The following is a 14,575-nucleotide window of genomic DNA, read 5'->3' as shown; positions in this document are numbered from 1 at the left end:
GATTCTTTTTCTAGGGATGTAATACATATGTGCAAATAAAAGGCTTCAGTGGAAACAACAACAACAACAACCACAAAAAAAAAAAAAAAAGAAAACAAAGAAGGAACTGTGTCTAGAATATACAAAGAATTCTGAAAACTCAACAACTAAGAAAACAAACAAACAAATTTTTAAAACAACCAAAGACTTGGACAATTCAAAGAAGATACACAGATGGCAAACAAGCACATGAAAATATGCTCACCATCATCCGTTATTAGGGAAATGTATATTGAAACCATAATGAGGTACATACTAAATATCCATCCGAATGGCTAGGATTTAAAAAGCTGACAATACTAAGTGTTCATGAATATGTATGTAGGAATTGGTGCTCTCACAGACTGCTGGTGGGAATGGAAAACCATCCAACTCCTTTAGAAAACAATTTGGCAGCTTCATAATAAGGGAATATAAAGGGACATGAGATTTTTAAGGGTGATGAATATGTTAATTGTCTGGATTATGGTTATCGTTTCATACGTGTAAACATATGTCAAAACTATCAAATGACACACTTCATATATGTGCAGTTTACCTAACTAAAGCTGTGGGAAACAAAAAGCTCTTTCACAGGAAGAACGTCTAAAACAGTGGATAAGACACAGACGGAAAGAAGGATGTAAAACCATACAAGATGAAGCCAGAGGACTGTGGCCTTCAACCTAATAGCAATGAGAAGTAATAGCTACGTTTTAAGCAAGGGGTACCATGATGAAAGACACATTTTTTAAAACATATACTAATTATGGTTGCAGTGTAGACCAAGGTCCTGGGAGGTAGAACGGCAGGGAAAACAGTCCTGAGGTTATTTCAGTCATCTAGGAGAAAAATAATGACCTGACCTGGGTGAAGGCACAGAAGAGAAGCAGAGTTAACAAACACATTAGATGTGCCATTCCCACTAAGAAAGGTACAGTAGAAATGATGACTCTTTGGCTGAGAGGATACAATAGTGCTCCTTTTATTTTAATATAAACCATATTTCTGAGATGAGCAGCTCTATAATACAGCAGTGCTCTATGGTGCAGTAGTAGGCAAGGTGTGCACATATTACTACAGCAATATACGTAAAAAGACTTCCTACCTTTACAATCCATGCCAAGTTGTTCAATCAGCAACATGAAGTTCTTAGAGTAAGGCAACTCACAATGCTCTGAAGCTGTTTCAGATGACTGAATGAAGTCGACAAGGTCATCCATAGAGGTAATTTGCTTTTTGACCTACCAATGAATAATACCATTTCAAAATGTCCCCCAAATATTTATAAACTATACTAGGTGTAGAGAAGTGATAAATAGCCATCTTTTTATAAAAGCAAAAACAGGGGCACCTGACTGGCTCAGTCGGTTGAGCATCCGACTCCATTTTGGCTCAGGTTTCCTGAGTTTGAGTCCCACGTTGACCTCCACAATGACAGCATGGAGCCTGCTTGGGATTCTCTCCCCCCCCTCCCTCGACCCCTCCCCCACTTGTGCGTGCTCTCTCTCAAAATACATTTTAAAAATAAGTGAATGAACATTTAAAAGCGAAACCACAGAGACTTTTTAAAAGAACAGATTTTTATCAAAAAGACACTGTTATCCATAGCTAGTATTTCTAAGTAACTTTTTCACAGCAAATGACTCTACAACAAAGGAACATTTTCTATTTTTTCACTACATCTTCCATAAAGTAATTTTTTGCCACTGAACAATATTCCTAACAAATATGTATCAAAATGATATAATAAAATAAAAATAAAATAAATAATAAATGAAATAAAATTACATTGTCTCTTTTGCTTACCTTGTTCTTTTTCTTAGACATTTTCTTTGCAGTTCTGAAAAAAACCCAACAATTCTTTTCAGGCAAATATTAAATACTTAAAATACAAAGCATATCTAAACCTATTGTTTCTGATATAAAATCTCTGCATTTGAAACTAATTTTCCACAAAGGGGATTCAACAACAGAGTAACATTAAACAACATAGAAAACATACTACTGCTAATATTAACAAAGGATTAGGTGTATCCAGTTCTAGTATATGTGCTGCTGAAGCAAGCACAACAAAGTACTAACGTTAGGTAAAAACTAACAAAAGCAAAGGAAAATCCTAATGCTACTTGCATTATTTGATAGGAATGATACCATTGTTTGTGTTGTTGTCATTTTACTAAAAATAAGCTTTTACTGGCACTAAAACCTACTTGGAAGTGCAAGTTAACTCCCTATATGAAAGAACCCCTTTTTAACAATCATGATATTAACGTGTTGAAGACTCACTATGCAACTACTCTCTAGGCATTACTATGAGCACTTTACATGTCTTCAAGGTATTTGAAGCCCCACAACAATCCTATGAAGTAGGTTATTATATTAGGTATTTTACACAGGAAGAAAATGAGGCACAGAAAGTCGAAGTGACTTGCCCAAGAAGCCCTCGTCGCTGGCCAAGAACAGACCCTGAATTCAAACCCAGGAATGTGCCTTCAAAGCATGTGTTTTATACTATGTGGTTAAAGTAATACTCCAGTGTTTCTAACTAATATGACAGCAAATGAATTTATATTATGATTCGATTTCTAGCTATAGTGATACATAACAATTTCTGAATCTTACACATTTTTTAAGAGACTTTATACTTGGCAAGATGGGAAATCTACTTTCAATAAACTAAAGATTTGCTTCTTCTAGAGAAGTTCCTTAACAGGCATGCATTCATTCATTCATTCATTCATTCATTCCACTGTTTATTCCCACATTCAACACATACTTATTGAGCATACAATCTGTGTCAATGGCACTGTTGGTACTGGAAGCATGCTTTTGGTAATTTAGAGCTCTCTAGTCCAAAAGGAATAATCTGTTATGGATTACTAGTTTCTTTTCCAATTGTAAATAAACAAAATCTTCCCCTTTCCCCAGAACCTAAATAATATTAACTTAACAGAACCAGAAACTTTAAAGTCCCTAACAAAATCATAGCTATTTGTGATATTATCAAAGGCACTGGATATCTAAAAGCATCAAGGAAGGATTAGTTTTATTCAGAATGGCCTCAGTGCTTGCATACATTTATGATAAGGGTGTGTGTGTGTGTGTGTGTGTGTGTGTGTGTGTATACAAATATATACATATAGAACTTATACACATATACTTATATATACATATATAAGAAATTATACATATAATTTGTATATTATGCATATACATACACATATAATATGTATACTATACATATAATATACATATAATAAATATACATATACATACATACAAGAAATTATATAGCCATATATATATATATACATACTTGCATACATACATATATATTTTTAAATCTGCACATTCAATTGTATGAGAATACCCCATTGTGGAACCAATTCAGAATAAACCAACTTCTTTCACAAAATCACATGAATAAGGGTACTAAAAACAATTACTATAATCTTTAAAAGATAATGTAATACAATCAACAAACTACCTAATGTTTGGAAACGCAAACAAAATTAAATTAACTAACCATGTCTATCTCTATTGATCATTTCCAACAGAATACATACTCTAAAAGCTCCCATATTAAAATAAAAAGAGAAAGAAAATGCCTTTGCAATTCACATTCTTTTTCAGTTATCATCCATTTCTCTACTACCTTTCCCAATTAAAATGCTCTAAGGAGTTGTTTACACTTACTCACCTTCCATGCTTCCATGGTGACTACTGAAACTGCTCCTTGACAAAGTCACTTACCCTCATCACAACTTTTCAAGCAGTGTGTTTGATATGTTGAGTATTTCTTGCCTTAGCTTGGACCTACCTACACTACAGCATTTTATTTCCACAAAAGGTAATCACTGCTAAAATTCCTTCACAGGCACATAAAGAATTTATAGATTTTACCTGCTTTCATGCTGATCCTTTTCACTGAAATGGCTGCCATCATTCTTTTGTAGTGGACCACCAGTTAGGGAATCTGCCTTCTGCAACACTGGTGTGATCACAGATCCTTTTGATGTCCCTTTTTCATTTTCACCTTTCTTTAACTTCTTCATCTGTAAACCAGGTTCCCTCCTTTAAAAAAAAGCCATTAAAAAGCCATAAAAAGCCAATGTTTTCTAATAATTTTACTGAAAAAGAATAAAAAGACAATTTTCATCAAGTTCTGAATTTTACCCATCTGACTTAATTTGATTAATTCAGAGAACAGTGCTGAAGTACCAACCGTACAAAAGGAAATACTCATCTGTTGCTTCAAACACAGGTAAATATACAATTAGAATACAATGTGATTTGTAAGAACTGACATGTGAAAAGCTGTAAGTGAGGACGAGAAAGGCTTTACTGAAGAGGGAAAATAAACAGCAGAGGTCACCAGGGAAAGAAACGGGAGAAAACCATTTTCTTAGAGATTAGAATGTGAGCACAAAGATTACACAGATGGCATCTAGGTGCCTTGAAAGGAAAAACTATAAGCTTATAGGAACTTGGAAAAAAAAACATAAAATACATGGAAGCAAGTAGTAAGAGATCAGTCAGGAAAGAAATTCTGAAGAACCTTGAAGGTTACACTAAAAAGTTAGAGTTCATTGCCTAAAGGCAGTGACTCTTAGACATGGGAGTAATAACTAGATGTGTGCTCTATTTTTGGGTTTGCTTTGAAATATAAGAACTCTTAATTTCAACAAAGTTTTAAAGTAGCATGAGGTCCATATAACATGAAAGAAGAAATCAAGGACATATCTTAGGGGAAAAACTACTTTTAAAATACCCGTATGTCAGAGCGATATCAGTATCATAGCTGAACAAGATGTACGTTGTTGCGTCTCCCCACCTACAACAAACTGGCATCTTATCCACCCATGGGCAAAACTGCCTTTGCAGGAGCTGTGAGAATCTAGCACTATATTCCAAGGGACCGAGGAAAAGTCTTGCCTACCCATGCATCAGGGAACAGGCAGACATACTACAGTCTAATCTGTGGACCTAGCAATAGCCCATAAAGTGCCTCCAGCCCCTCCCTCTCAGCCACATCGGGGAGTCCCTCGCTAGAAAACACTCTCTAAGATAATCACCCGTGGATGAGAGAGCCTTTTTGGAAAACCAGGTGTCCTGCAGAGAATTTCCAGCATCCCACTGGAGCAAAAAAATCAGGTGTGGACACACTGAAGAGGTAGTCATTAAAGACTGGAGGAGGTGACTGCTACTTCAAATGCAAAGACAGTAATGCAAAACTGCAAAGAATATAAAATATCAAGGAAATATGATACCATCAAAGGATCACAATAATCTTCCAGTAATCAATCGGAAACACAGGGAGATCTGTAATTTATTCAAAAGACAATTCAAAAATAGCAGTTTTAAGGAAACTCAGTGAGTTACAAGAAAAACACAAAAAGCCAATTCAATAAAATCAGAAAAACACTCTATGAATAAAATGAGAAGCTTAACAAAGAGCTGGAAATAGTAAAAGCTAACTAAACAAAAATCCTGGAGCTGAAGAGTATAATGAAGGACATGAAAAAAGCAAGAGTGATCACTGACAGGAGATGGATCAAGCAAAAAAAAAAATGTGAATTGAAAGACAGGAACTCTCAGATTATCCAGTCAGCAGAGAACAAAGTCAAAAGAATGAAAAAGAGTGAGGAAAGACTATGTGACTACAAGTGAACCCTCATAAGGCTATTAGGAGTTTCTCAGCAGAAACCTTACATTCCAGGAGGCAGTGGGATTACATATTCAAAGTGCTAAGAGAAAAAAGATAACCAATCAAGAATACTTTACTCAGCAAAATTATCCTTCAGAAGTCAAATCGAATAAATACATTTGATACACCGCATTAACAGGATAAAAAAATCATATCATCATCCCAGCATGTGAGGAAAAAGCATTTGACAAAATTCAACATCTTTTCAGGGTAAAAACTCTCATCAAAGTGGGTACTGAATTATCACACCTGGACATAATGAAGCCCAGATGATAAGCCCATAGCCAACATCATATGCAGTGGTAAAAAACTGAAAGCTTTTACTCTAAGTTCAAGAACAAAACAAAGTTGCCCACTTGACCACTCCTATTCAACTGGATAGAGGAAGTCCTAGCCAAAGCAGTCAGGCAAGAGAAGGAAATAAAAGGCATCCGCATCAGAAAAGAAGAAATAAAACTGTCTTTGTTTGCAGATGACATATTCTTATATATAGAAAATCCTGAAGATACCACCAAAAAGCTGTTCCAAGGATGAAGGATACAAAATCAACATTAAGATGCAGGGGTGCCTGGGTGGCTCAGTCAGTTAAGCTTCTGACTTCGGCTAAGTTCATGATCTTGTGGTTTGTGGTTCAAGCGCCCTATTGGACTCTGTGCTGACAGTTCAGAGCCTGGAGCCTGCTTTGGATTCTCTCTCTCTCTCTCTGTCTCTCTCTCTCTACCCCTCCCCTGTTAACACTCTGTCTCTTTAGCCTCTACTACAAAGCTGTGATCATCAAGACAGTATGGTGTTGGCACAAAAACAGACACACAGACCAATGGAATAGAATAGAAACCCCAGAGGTGAACCCACAAATGTATGGCCAACTAACCATTGACAAAGCAGGAAAGAGTATCCCATGGGAAAAAGAAGACAGTCTCTTTCTTCTGGGAGAACTGGACAGCAACATGCAGAAGAATGAAACTAGACGACTTCTCTTACACCATACACACAAATAAACTCAAAATGGATGAAGGACCGGAATGTGAGACAGAAAACCATCAAAACCCTAGAGGAGAAAACAGGAAAAAAACCTCTTTGACCTCCGCTGCAGCAATTTCTTACTTGACACATCTCCAAAGGCAAGGGAATGGAAAGCAAAAATGAACTATTGGGACCTCGTCAAGATTAAAAGCTTCTGCACTGCAAAGGAATCAATCAACAAAACCGAAAGGCAATGGAGAGAATGGGAGAAGTATTTGCAAATGACATATCGGATAAAGGAAGGGCTAATATCCAGAACCTTTAAAGAACTCACTAAACTCCACACCCACAAAACAGATAATCCCGGGAAGAAATGGGCAGAAGACATGAATAGACACTTTTCCAAAGAAGACATTCAGATGGACAACAGACACATGGAAAGATGCTCAACGTCACTCCTCATCAGGGAAATACAAATCAAAACCACACTGAGATACCACCTCACGCTGGTCAGAGTGGCTAAAATGAACAAATCAGGAGACTACAGATGCTGGCGAGGATGTGGAGAAACAGGAACCCTCTTGCACTGTTGGTGGGAATGCAAACTGATGCAGCCACTCTGGAAAACAGCGTGGAGCTTCCTCAGCTAATTAAAAATAGAACAACCCTATGACCCAGCAATAGCACTGCTGGGAATTTACCCAAGGGATACAGGAGTGCTGATGCATAGGGGCGCATGTACCCCAATGTATACAGTAGCACTTTCAACAATCGCCAAATTATGGAAAGAGCCTAAATGTCCATCACCTGACGAATGGAGAAAGAAGATGTGGTTTATATATACAGTGGGATAATACTTGGCAATGAGAAAGAGTGAAATCTGGCCATTTGCAACAACGTGGATGGAACTGGAGGGTATTATGCAAAGTGAAATAAGTCAGGCAGAGAAAGACAGATACCATATGATTTCACTTATATGTGGATCCTGAGAAACTTGACAGGAGACCATGGGTGGGGGGGGACGGGGGAAAAAAGTTACAGAGAAGGAGGGAGGCCAACAATAAGAGACCCGTAAACACTGAGAATAAACTAAGGGTTGATAGGAGGCGGGGGAGAGGGGAAAGTGGGTGATGGGTATTGAGAAGTCACCTGTTGGGATGAGCACTGGGTGTTGTATGGAAACGAATTTGACAATAGATTATACTTAGTAAAAAAAAAATACAAAATCAGCATCAAGCGATCAGTTGCATTTCTAAACAATAACAATGAAATAGCTGAAAAAGAAAGATAAGGAAAAAATCCCCTTCCCCAAAGCATCAAAAAGAACAAAATACTTTGGACTAAATTTAATCAAGTACTTTCTGAAAGATAGGTACAGTAAAAACTACAAGACATTGGTAAAAGAAACAGCAGAGACACAAACAAATGGGAAGATACCCCGTTGTTTATGGATTTGAAAAATTAGTATCATTAAATATCCACATTACCTGAAACGACCTACAGAGTCAATGCAATCCTTGTCAAAATTCCAATGATGTTTTTCACAGAAATAGGAAAAGCATTCCTCAAATGTGTAAGGAACAAGAAAGACCCCAAATAGCCAAAACAATCCTAAGAAAGAAGAACAAATCTGGAAGCCTCACACTTGCTGGTGTCAAACTATTACAAAGTTATGGTAATAAAAACCGTATGAAGTTGCACAAGAAAAAAAAAACACACAAAGATGAATGAAACAGAATCGAGAACCCAGAAATAACCCCATGCATAAAGTCAACTGAAAACCCATGCATAAAGTCTCTTTGTTAAGAGACCCAAGAATACTCAAAAGAGAAAAGGTAATCTCTTCAATACATGATGGTGAGAAAACTGGATATTAACATGCAAAAGAATAAAACTGTGCCTCTACCTTACACCACTCACAAAAGTCAACCCAAACGCAAATAAAGACTTCTATATAAAATCTTAAATCGTAAAACTCGTAGAAGAAAACATAGGATAAAAGCTCCTTGACATAGATCTTAAAATGATTTAGGATAGGACATCCAAAGTACAAGCAATAAAAGCAAAACCAACCAATGCAATCAACAATGTTTCTGCACAGCAAAAGAAACAAGCAACATGATGGAAAGGCAACCTATGGAAAGGATGAAAACATTCGCAAGCTACAAATATGAAAAACGTCAATATCTAAAATGTGTAAGGAATTCGTACAATTCAACAGCTAAAAATAAATATAATTAAAAACTGGGCAAGGCACCTTAAAAGACGTCTCTCCTCAAAACATATTCAAATAGTCAGGGGTACACAAGAAGGTGCTCGATATCACTATTCATCAGGGAAATGCAAATCAAAACTGCAGTATATAGATATCACTTTGACCTATTAAAATGGCTATTGTCAAAAAGACAAGAGATATCATTGGCAAGGATGTACAGGAAAGGAATTGCTTGTACTCCTGTAGGACTGTAAATTGGGACAGCCACTATGTAAAACAGTATGGTGGCTCCTCAACAAACTAAAAATAGAACCTTCATATGAGCCAATAATCCCATTACTGAGTATATATCTTAAAGACATGACATCCTTACCTTGGAGAGATATCTGCAGCCCTATGTTTATTGCAGCATTATTTACAATAGTCAAGAGACAACCTAAGCATCCATCAGTGGATCCATGGATTAAAAAATATGGTATACATTTACAATGGAATATTTTCAGCCACAAACAAGAAGGAAATCCTGCCATTTGTGGCAGCATGAGTGAAACTTGAGGGCTTTATGCTTAGTGAAAAAAAGTCAGACACAGGAAGACAAACACTGTATGATCTGACTTATATGTGGAATTAAGAAAAAAAATTGCATGACAAACAGAACAGACTGGTGGTTGCCAGGGTTAGGAGGCTGTGAGAAATGGGTAGATATTGGTCAAAGGGTACAAACCACCTGTTACAAGATTAATAAATTCTGGGGATTTAATGTGCAGGATGGTGATTACAGTGAACAATACTGTATCCTATCATTTGAAAGTTGCTACAAGACTAGGTCATCACAAACAAGAAATGATATTTATGTGAGATGATGGAAGTATTAACACTATTGTGGTAATCATTTGACAATATAAAAGTGTATCAAATTAATACAGGTACACCTTACAGTCACACAGATGTATGTTACTTATATCTCATAAATCTGGAAACACTTCAAAAATTCAAAAGTACTCATATGTCATTATCTATCGCTCAAAAATAAAAATCATCTGATTAGCTATGCTTTTGTTTAAAAAAAAAACATGGTTTGCAGCGCCTGGATGGCTCAGTTCGTTAAGTGTATGACTTTGGCTCAGTTTGTGATCTAAGGGTTTGTGGCTTCGAGCCCCACATCGGGCTGTGTGCTGACAGCCCAGAGTCTGGAGCCTGCTTCGGACTCTTTGTCTCCCCCTCTCTCTGCCCCTCCCCAACTCTCACTTTGTCTCTCTCCAAATGAATAAACATTTTAAAAAATTTAAAAAAATGATTTGGTAACTTTTGCATACTTTTCGCCTAATATCTAATCCTGATAGAAAAAAATGGGGGATTCACCAAAAAGAAAATTATAATTCTGTTTTCATGGACTAAATGCATGCAACAGAATATTATTACCATACAGCTACATACATTTCCAAAAATAATGAAATTACCCGCAGATTATTTAGGACTTAAACATGAGCCCCGAAGAGCACCAAAAACAAAAACAAAACTAACAATTGTGGTTTTTTTCAAAAAACTGTTATACAGATAACTTTTCTCATGGAAATAACATCCAAGAAAAGAAGAATCTTTGTGAAAGCAATTATCAAACAATTCCTCTCGACCCAAACTTCAAAAATGAATCTGTAATTATAGAATTTGAAATAGCTTTCATTTTGAACCCAGTCAATAGAAGCAACTTTGAAGTAGAAAACATCTGGGGAAAGCCACCTCAAACTTAGAAAAAACAAAACAAAACAAAACAAAAAGAAACCCTAACACGTAGCCATGGTAACAAGAAGCCACCAGAATCAGTTTTAAATGTGTTAATCAATGCCCACCAGCCCTACTCACCAACCAATCCATTTCAGCTCCTTCCTTCTGAAAGACAGCGAATAAAGGACAAAAATGACTCCAATACACATGCTTCAGCATGCCAACCAATCCACAACAGTCTCACCCAAATAAGCATGGTGCTTTAGATGATGAAAAACCATTTAATTTTCTGAAAGTCCCCCAGTTTTCAAACTCCACTCTTCCCCAAACCCTGTATAATAATAGCAGACTGCTCTGTTAAAAAAGACTATACCTAACCAGCATAGCTCGCTCTTATTTGTAAGTGATCAATTCCAACTTCATCTTTTTATTTCAGATATTGAGGGCTCATAATCTTTGGCAAGAATTTTTAAAGTCCTATAATAATTTGCCACCATATTTTAGTTTCCTTAATAATTATAAAGGAAGATTGCTATTCCTTTGATACATTTCACCATAATGAAAACTAACATAAATACAACTAAAAGAACAAGTAGGAAGTAAACACAATATTGGGCCCCCCAAAATCCAAAAACTGTACATAACTGACAGGTTTAGTTGTCAGAATGAACCCACGCCAAAGTTTGTCAAGGTGGGGGCTAGTATTATGTTAAAAACTATACACACAAGTTAAACTCCGTTCACTCAATAAACATTATTGAATAAGTACTATATAGACTAGAACATTTTCTAGGCACTGAGGACATGGCAATGAACAGATAACAATCCTACTCATGAGTGAAGTAAACATACAATAACAATAAGCTACACAGGCAAAATATACAGTATTAGAGGAGAAAAACTAAAGCAGAGAAATCACATTTTGATGTGTTATAGGGAAAAGGGTAGTTGAAGTACTAGTCAGGATGGCCAAGAAAGGCCTTGCTAAGAAAGTGACTTTTAAGCAAAAACCTGAAAGGAGAAACAAACAAAAAAGGAAAAAGCAAGCCATGAGGTATCTGAGGGAAAGCATTCCAGATAGAGTCAACAGCAAGCACAGAAGTATGTCCGAAGTACTTAAAGAGTAGTGAGAAATCAGTATGGCTGGACAGAATGAAAGGGGTAGAAAAGAGTTCAAATCAGAGAGAGAGAAGGAGACACCTGATCATATACAGGCCTTGTCGGCATTAGGAAGAGTTTTGGCATGTACTCTGAGCGAAATGGGAGGCAATTAGGCTTTGAACAGAGGAAGGACACAATCCGACTTACGTTTTACTAGATCCAATGTGTTTAGAATTAACGGAAATGGAGGCAAAACAAAAGAAGAAACAAACAAACAAGAAGACCATTTAGTTACCTATTACACCAATATAAACAACAGATGATAGTCTATTGGTCAGGGAAGATGTGTTTGGATTCTCGATATATTTGAAGGAAGACATGACAAGATTTGCTGACAGATGAGATGTGATGTGTATGAAAAAGAAAAAGAAAAGAGAAAGCAAAAGTGAAAGAAAAAAGAAAAAAAAGGAGTCAAAGATGACACCAAGTTTTTTAGCAGAGCAACACATAGAACTGTTATTAACTCAATTAGGAAAGACATGCAAGGCAAATATTAAGAAAGAATATCAGGAGCTCAATTTGGGACATGTTAAGTTTGCAATAGCTATCCAGAAAGAGATATCAAGTGGGCAGTTTGATATGCGGGCCTGGAATTATGGAGAGAGATCCGGGCTGGAGATGTAAACTTGAGGATCATTAGAATATACAAGATAGTAAAAGTCAAGAGAAGGAAAATCAAAGGCAAATTCCTGGAAGACATCAATGGGTTAAAAGGTGGTGGACGAGAAGAAACAAGCAAATCAGGCTGAGGTGTACAGACTAGAAAGGCAGCGGGAAAATCAGGTGAGTGAGTGATAGCCTACAAGCAACATGGAGACAGAATTTTGGAGGAGAGAGTTTTCCATTGGGTCAAATATTGCTGAAAGGTTAAGTAAAATGAGATGTATGAAATTATGTTTAGATTTATTACAGTGAAAATCGGTGGTAACCTTGAAAAAACAATTCTGGAGGAGTGAGAGGGAAAATTGCTACAATGAATTCAAGAGTGGATGGGAGGGAGGGAAATCAGGATCAGAGAGTGAAGAAGGCTGTTGACAGATTTCATAGCTAAGTGGAATGGTCATGGTTGATCTAATTTTCTATTATTGCTGTAGTTTTCAATTGTTACATACTGATTAGGTAGTATTTTTGTAATATTTGGAAGTCTTAAAAATTGCATATATGTAACACTAGGTTTTGTTTTTGTTTTTTGTTTTTTTTTTTTTTTTTTTTGCTTTTTTAAAATGCCAGACCAAGGTACAAAATAACTCACAAAATTATACACTGAGAAGACTCCTTAAATTTTTTCTAGATATATATAAGCTGATTACCATTTTTCTCATGCTTAGAAAGACCACAGAAAAACGAAGTTCCAAGGGCAGTATTTCGTGCTTGATAAAAATTATTAAACTCTAAGGGCACCTGGGTGGCCCAGTCCACAAAGCATCCAACTCTTGATTTCAGCTCAGGACATGATCTCTAGGTTCTCTAGCTTCGAGCTCTGCACTGACAGCATGGAGCCTCCTTGGGATTCTCTCTCTCCCTCTCTCTTTGCTCCTCCCCCACTCATGTGTGCATGCTCTCTCTCTCTCTCTCTCTCTCAAAATAAACAAACATTTTTAAAACGTCACCCAACTCTAGGATATTTTATACTATCCAAAGTAATGAGTCATATTAAAATTTTATACACAGAAGTAAAAGGAGTTGGGAATGCAGAAAATAGTCCTACTTTGTAAACTGAATTGTCACAAATTGTATAACATGAAGGCACTGTTGAAAAATTTGGTGTGGTTCATGTTGAAATATGGTCTCTAAAAAGGCAGGATAATGGCATGCAAGCAAGGTACCTTTATAAAAATGATTCATTGCATTACCAGCATCTTGGTTTATAGCACAGGGGCCATGAAATGTTTATATAGAATATGAGACATGTTGCCACGTGAATCCTCTTGGCAATAATCAGATTAAGTTGAGGGTCCAACATTGGAGCACTCATGCACTGGGAAACAAAACCAAAAATCTAATAACTAGCAATTTTGTTGGTAGACTGCCAGTGTAGCAGGGGACTTCCGTTTGCAATTCAGGAGATATTCAAATATTCTAACAAAATGTGCATAAGACATGACGTCAAACCAAACCAAATGCTTTAAATATACTTTGTTAAACCATCAGTACACATAGACCTAAATTCATTTTTTAAAATGGTCACATACTCCATTACTTTATAGAAGTGAAACGTTACTTCCTTATTAATGAATGGATATTTAGCCTATCTCTGGGGCCCCTAGGTGGCTCAGTCTGGTGAACATCTGACTGTTGATGTTGGCTCAGGTCATGATCTTGTGGTCGTGAGATCGAGCCCTGTGTTGGCCTCTGCACTGTTAACGTGGAGTCTACTTGGGATTCTCTCTCTCTCCCTCTCTGTCTCTGCTCCCCCTCAATGCTTGGGCTCCCGAGTGTGCACATTCTCTGTCTGTCTCTCAAAATAAGTCAATAAACATTTAGACTATCTCCTTCACATATATCCTTCACATATACATGTGACTATATCCTTCACATATACAATATCCTTCACATATACATGTAACATATATATATATATATATATATATATATATATATATATATATATGTAACCTTAATATATCTGTCCTATTTTGTATATGTAATAATATATAATAAATGCCCTTATAGTGTGTGTGTGTGTGTGTGTGTGTGTGTGTTTGCACGTGCAGGCGCATGCGCTTGCTTATAGAAGTCACGTATTTCAGAAGGACCCAGTCCTGGCAATGAAACCATTGGAA

The 14,575-nt window shown here is 36.6% G+C and overlaps 1 protein-coding gene across 1 annotated transcript in view; it reads right to left on the bottom strand.

The window, feature by feature from the left end:
- The window catches only part of LOC124509895 (ankyrin repeat domain-containing protein 26-like), a 238,257-nt gene that overhangs the window by 71,146 nt on the left and 152,536 nt on the right, over positions 1 to 14,575 (bottom strand). The window contains 3 exon segments of the mRNA XM_047076483.1: positions 1,127 to 1,262; positions 1,828 to 1,861; positions 3,925 to 4,095. Of these exon segments, the coding sequence (XP_046932439.1) occupies positions 1,127 to 1,262; positions 1,828 to 1,861; positions 3,925 to 4,095 (341 nt within the window).

This window comes from Lynx rufus, unplaced genomic scaffold (assembly GCF_022079265.1).
Source record: "Lynx rufus isolate CCGP_SWC_20201006 ecotype Redwood Valley unplaced genomic scaffold, mLynRuf1.p SCAF_15, whole genome shotgun sequence".
Lineage (NCBI taxonomy): Eukaryota > Metazoa > Chordata > Mammalia > Carnivora > Felidae > Lynx > Lynx rufus.
This window is presented reverse-complemented; position numbering and strand designations above follow the sequence as displayed.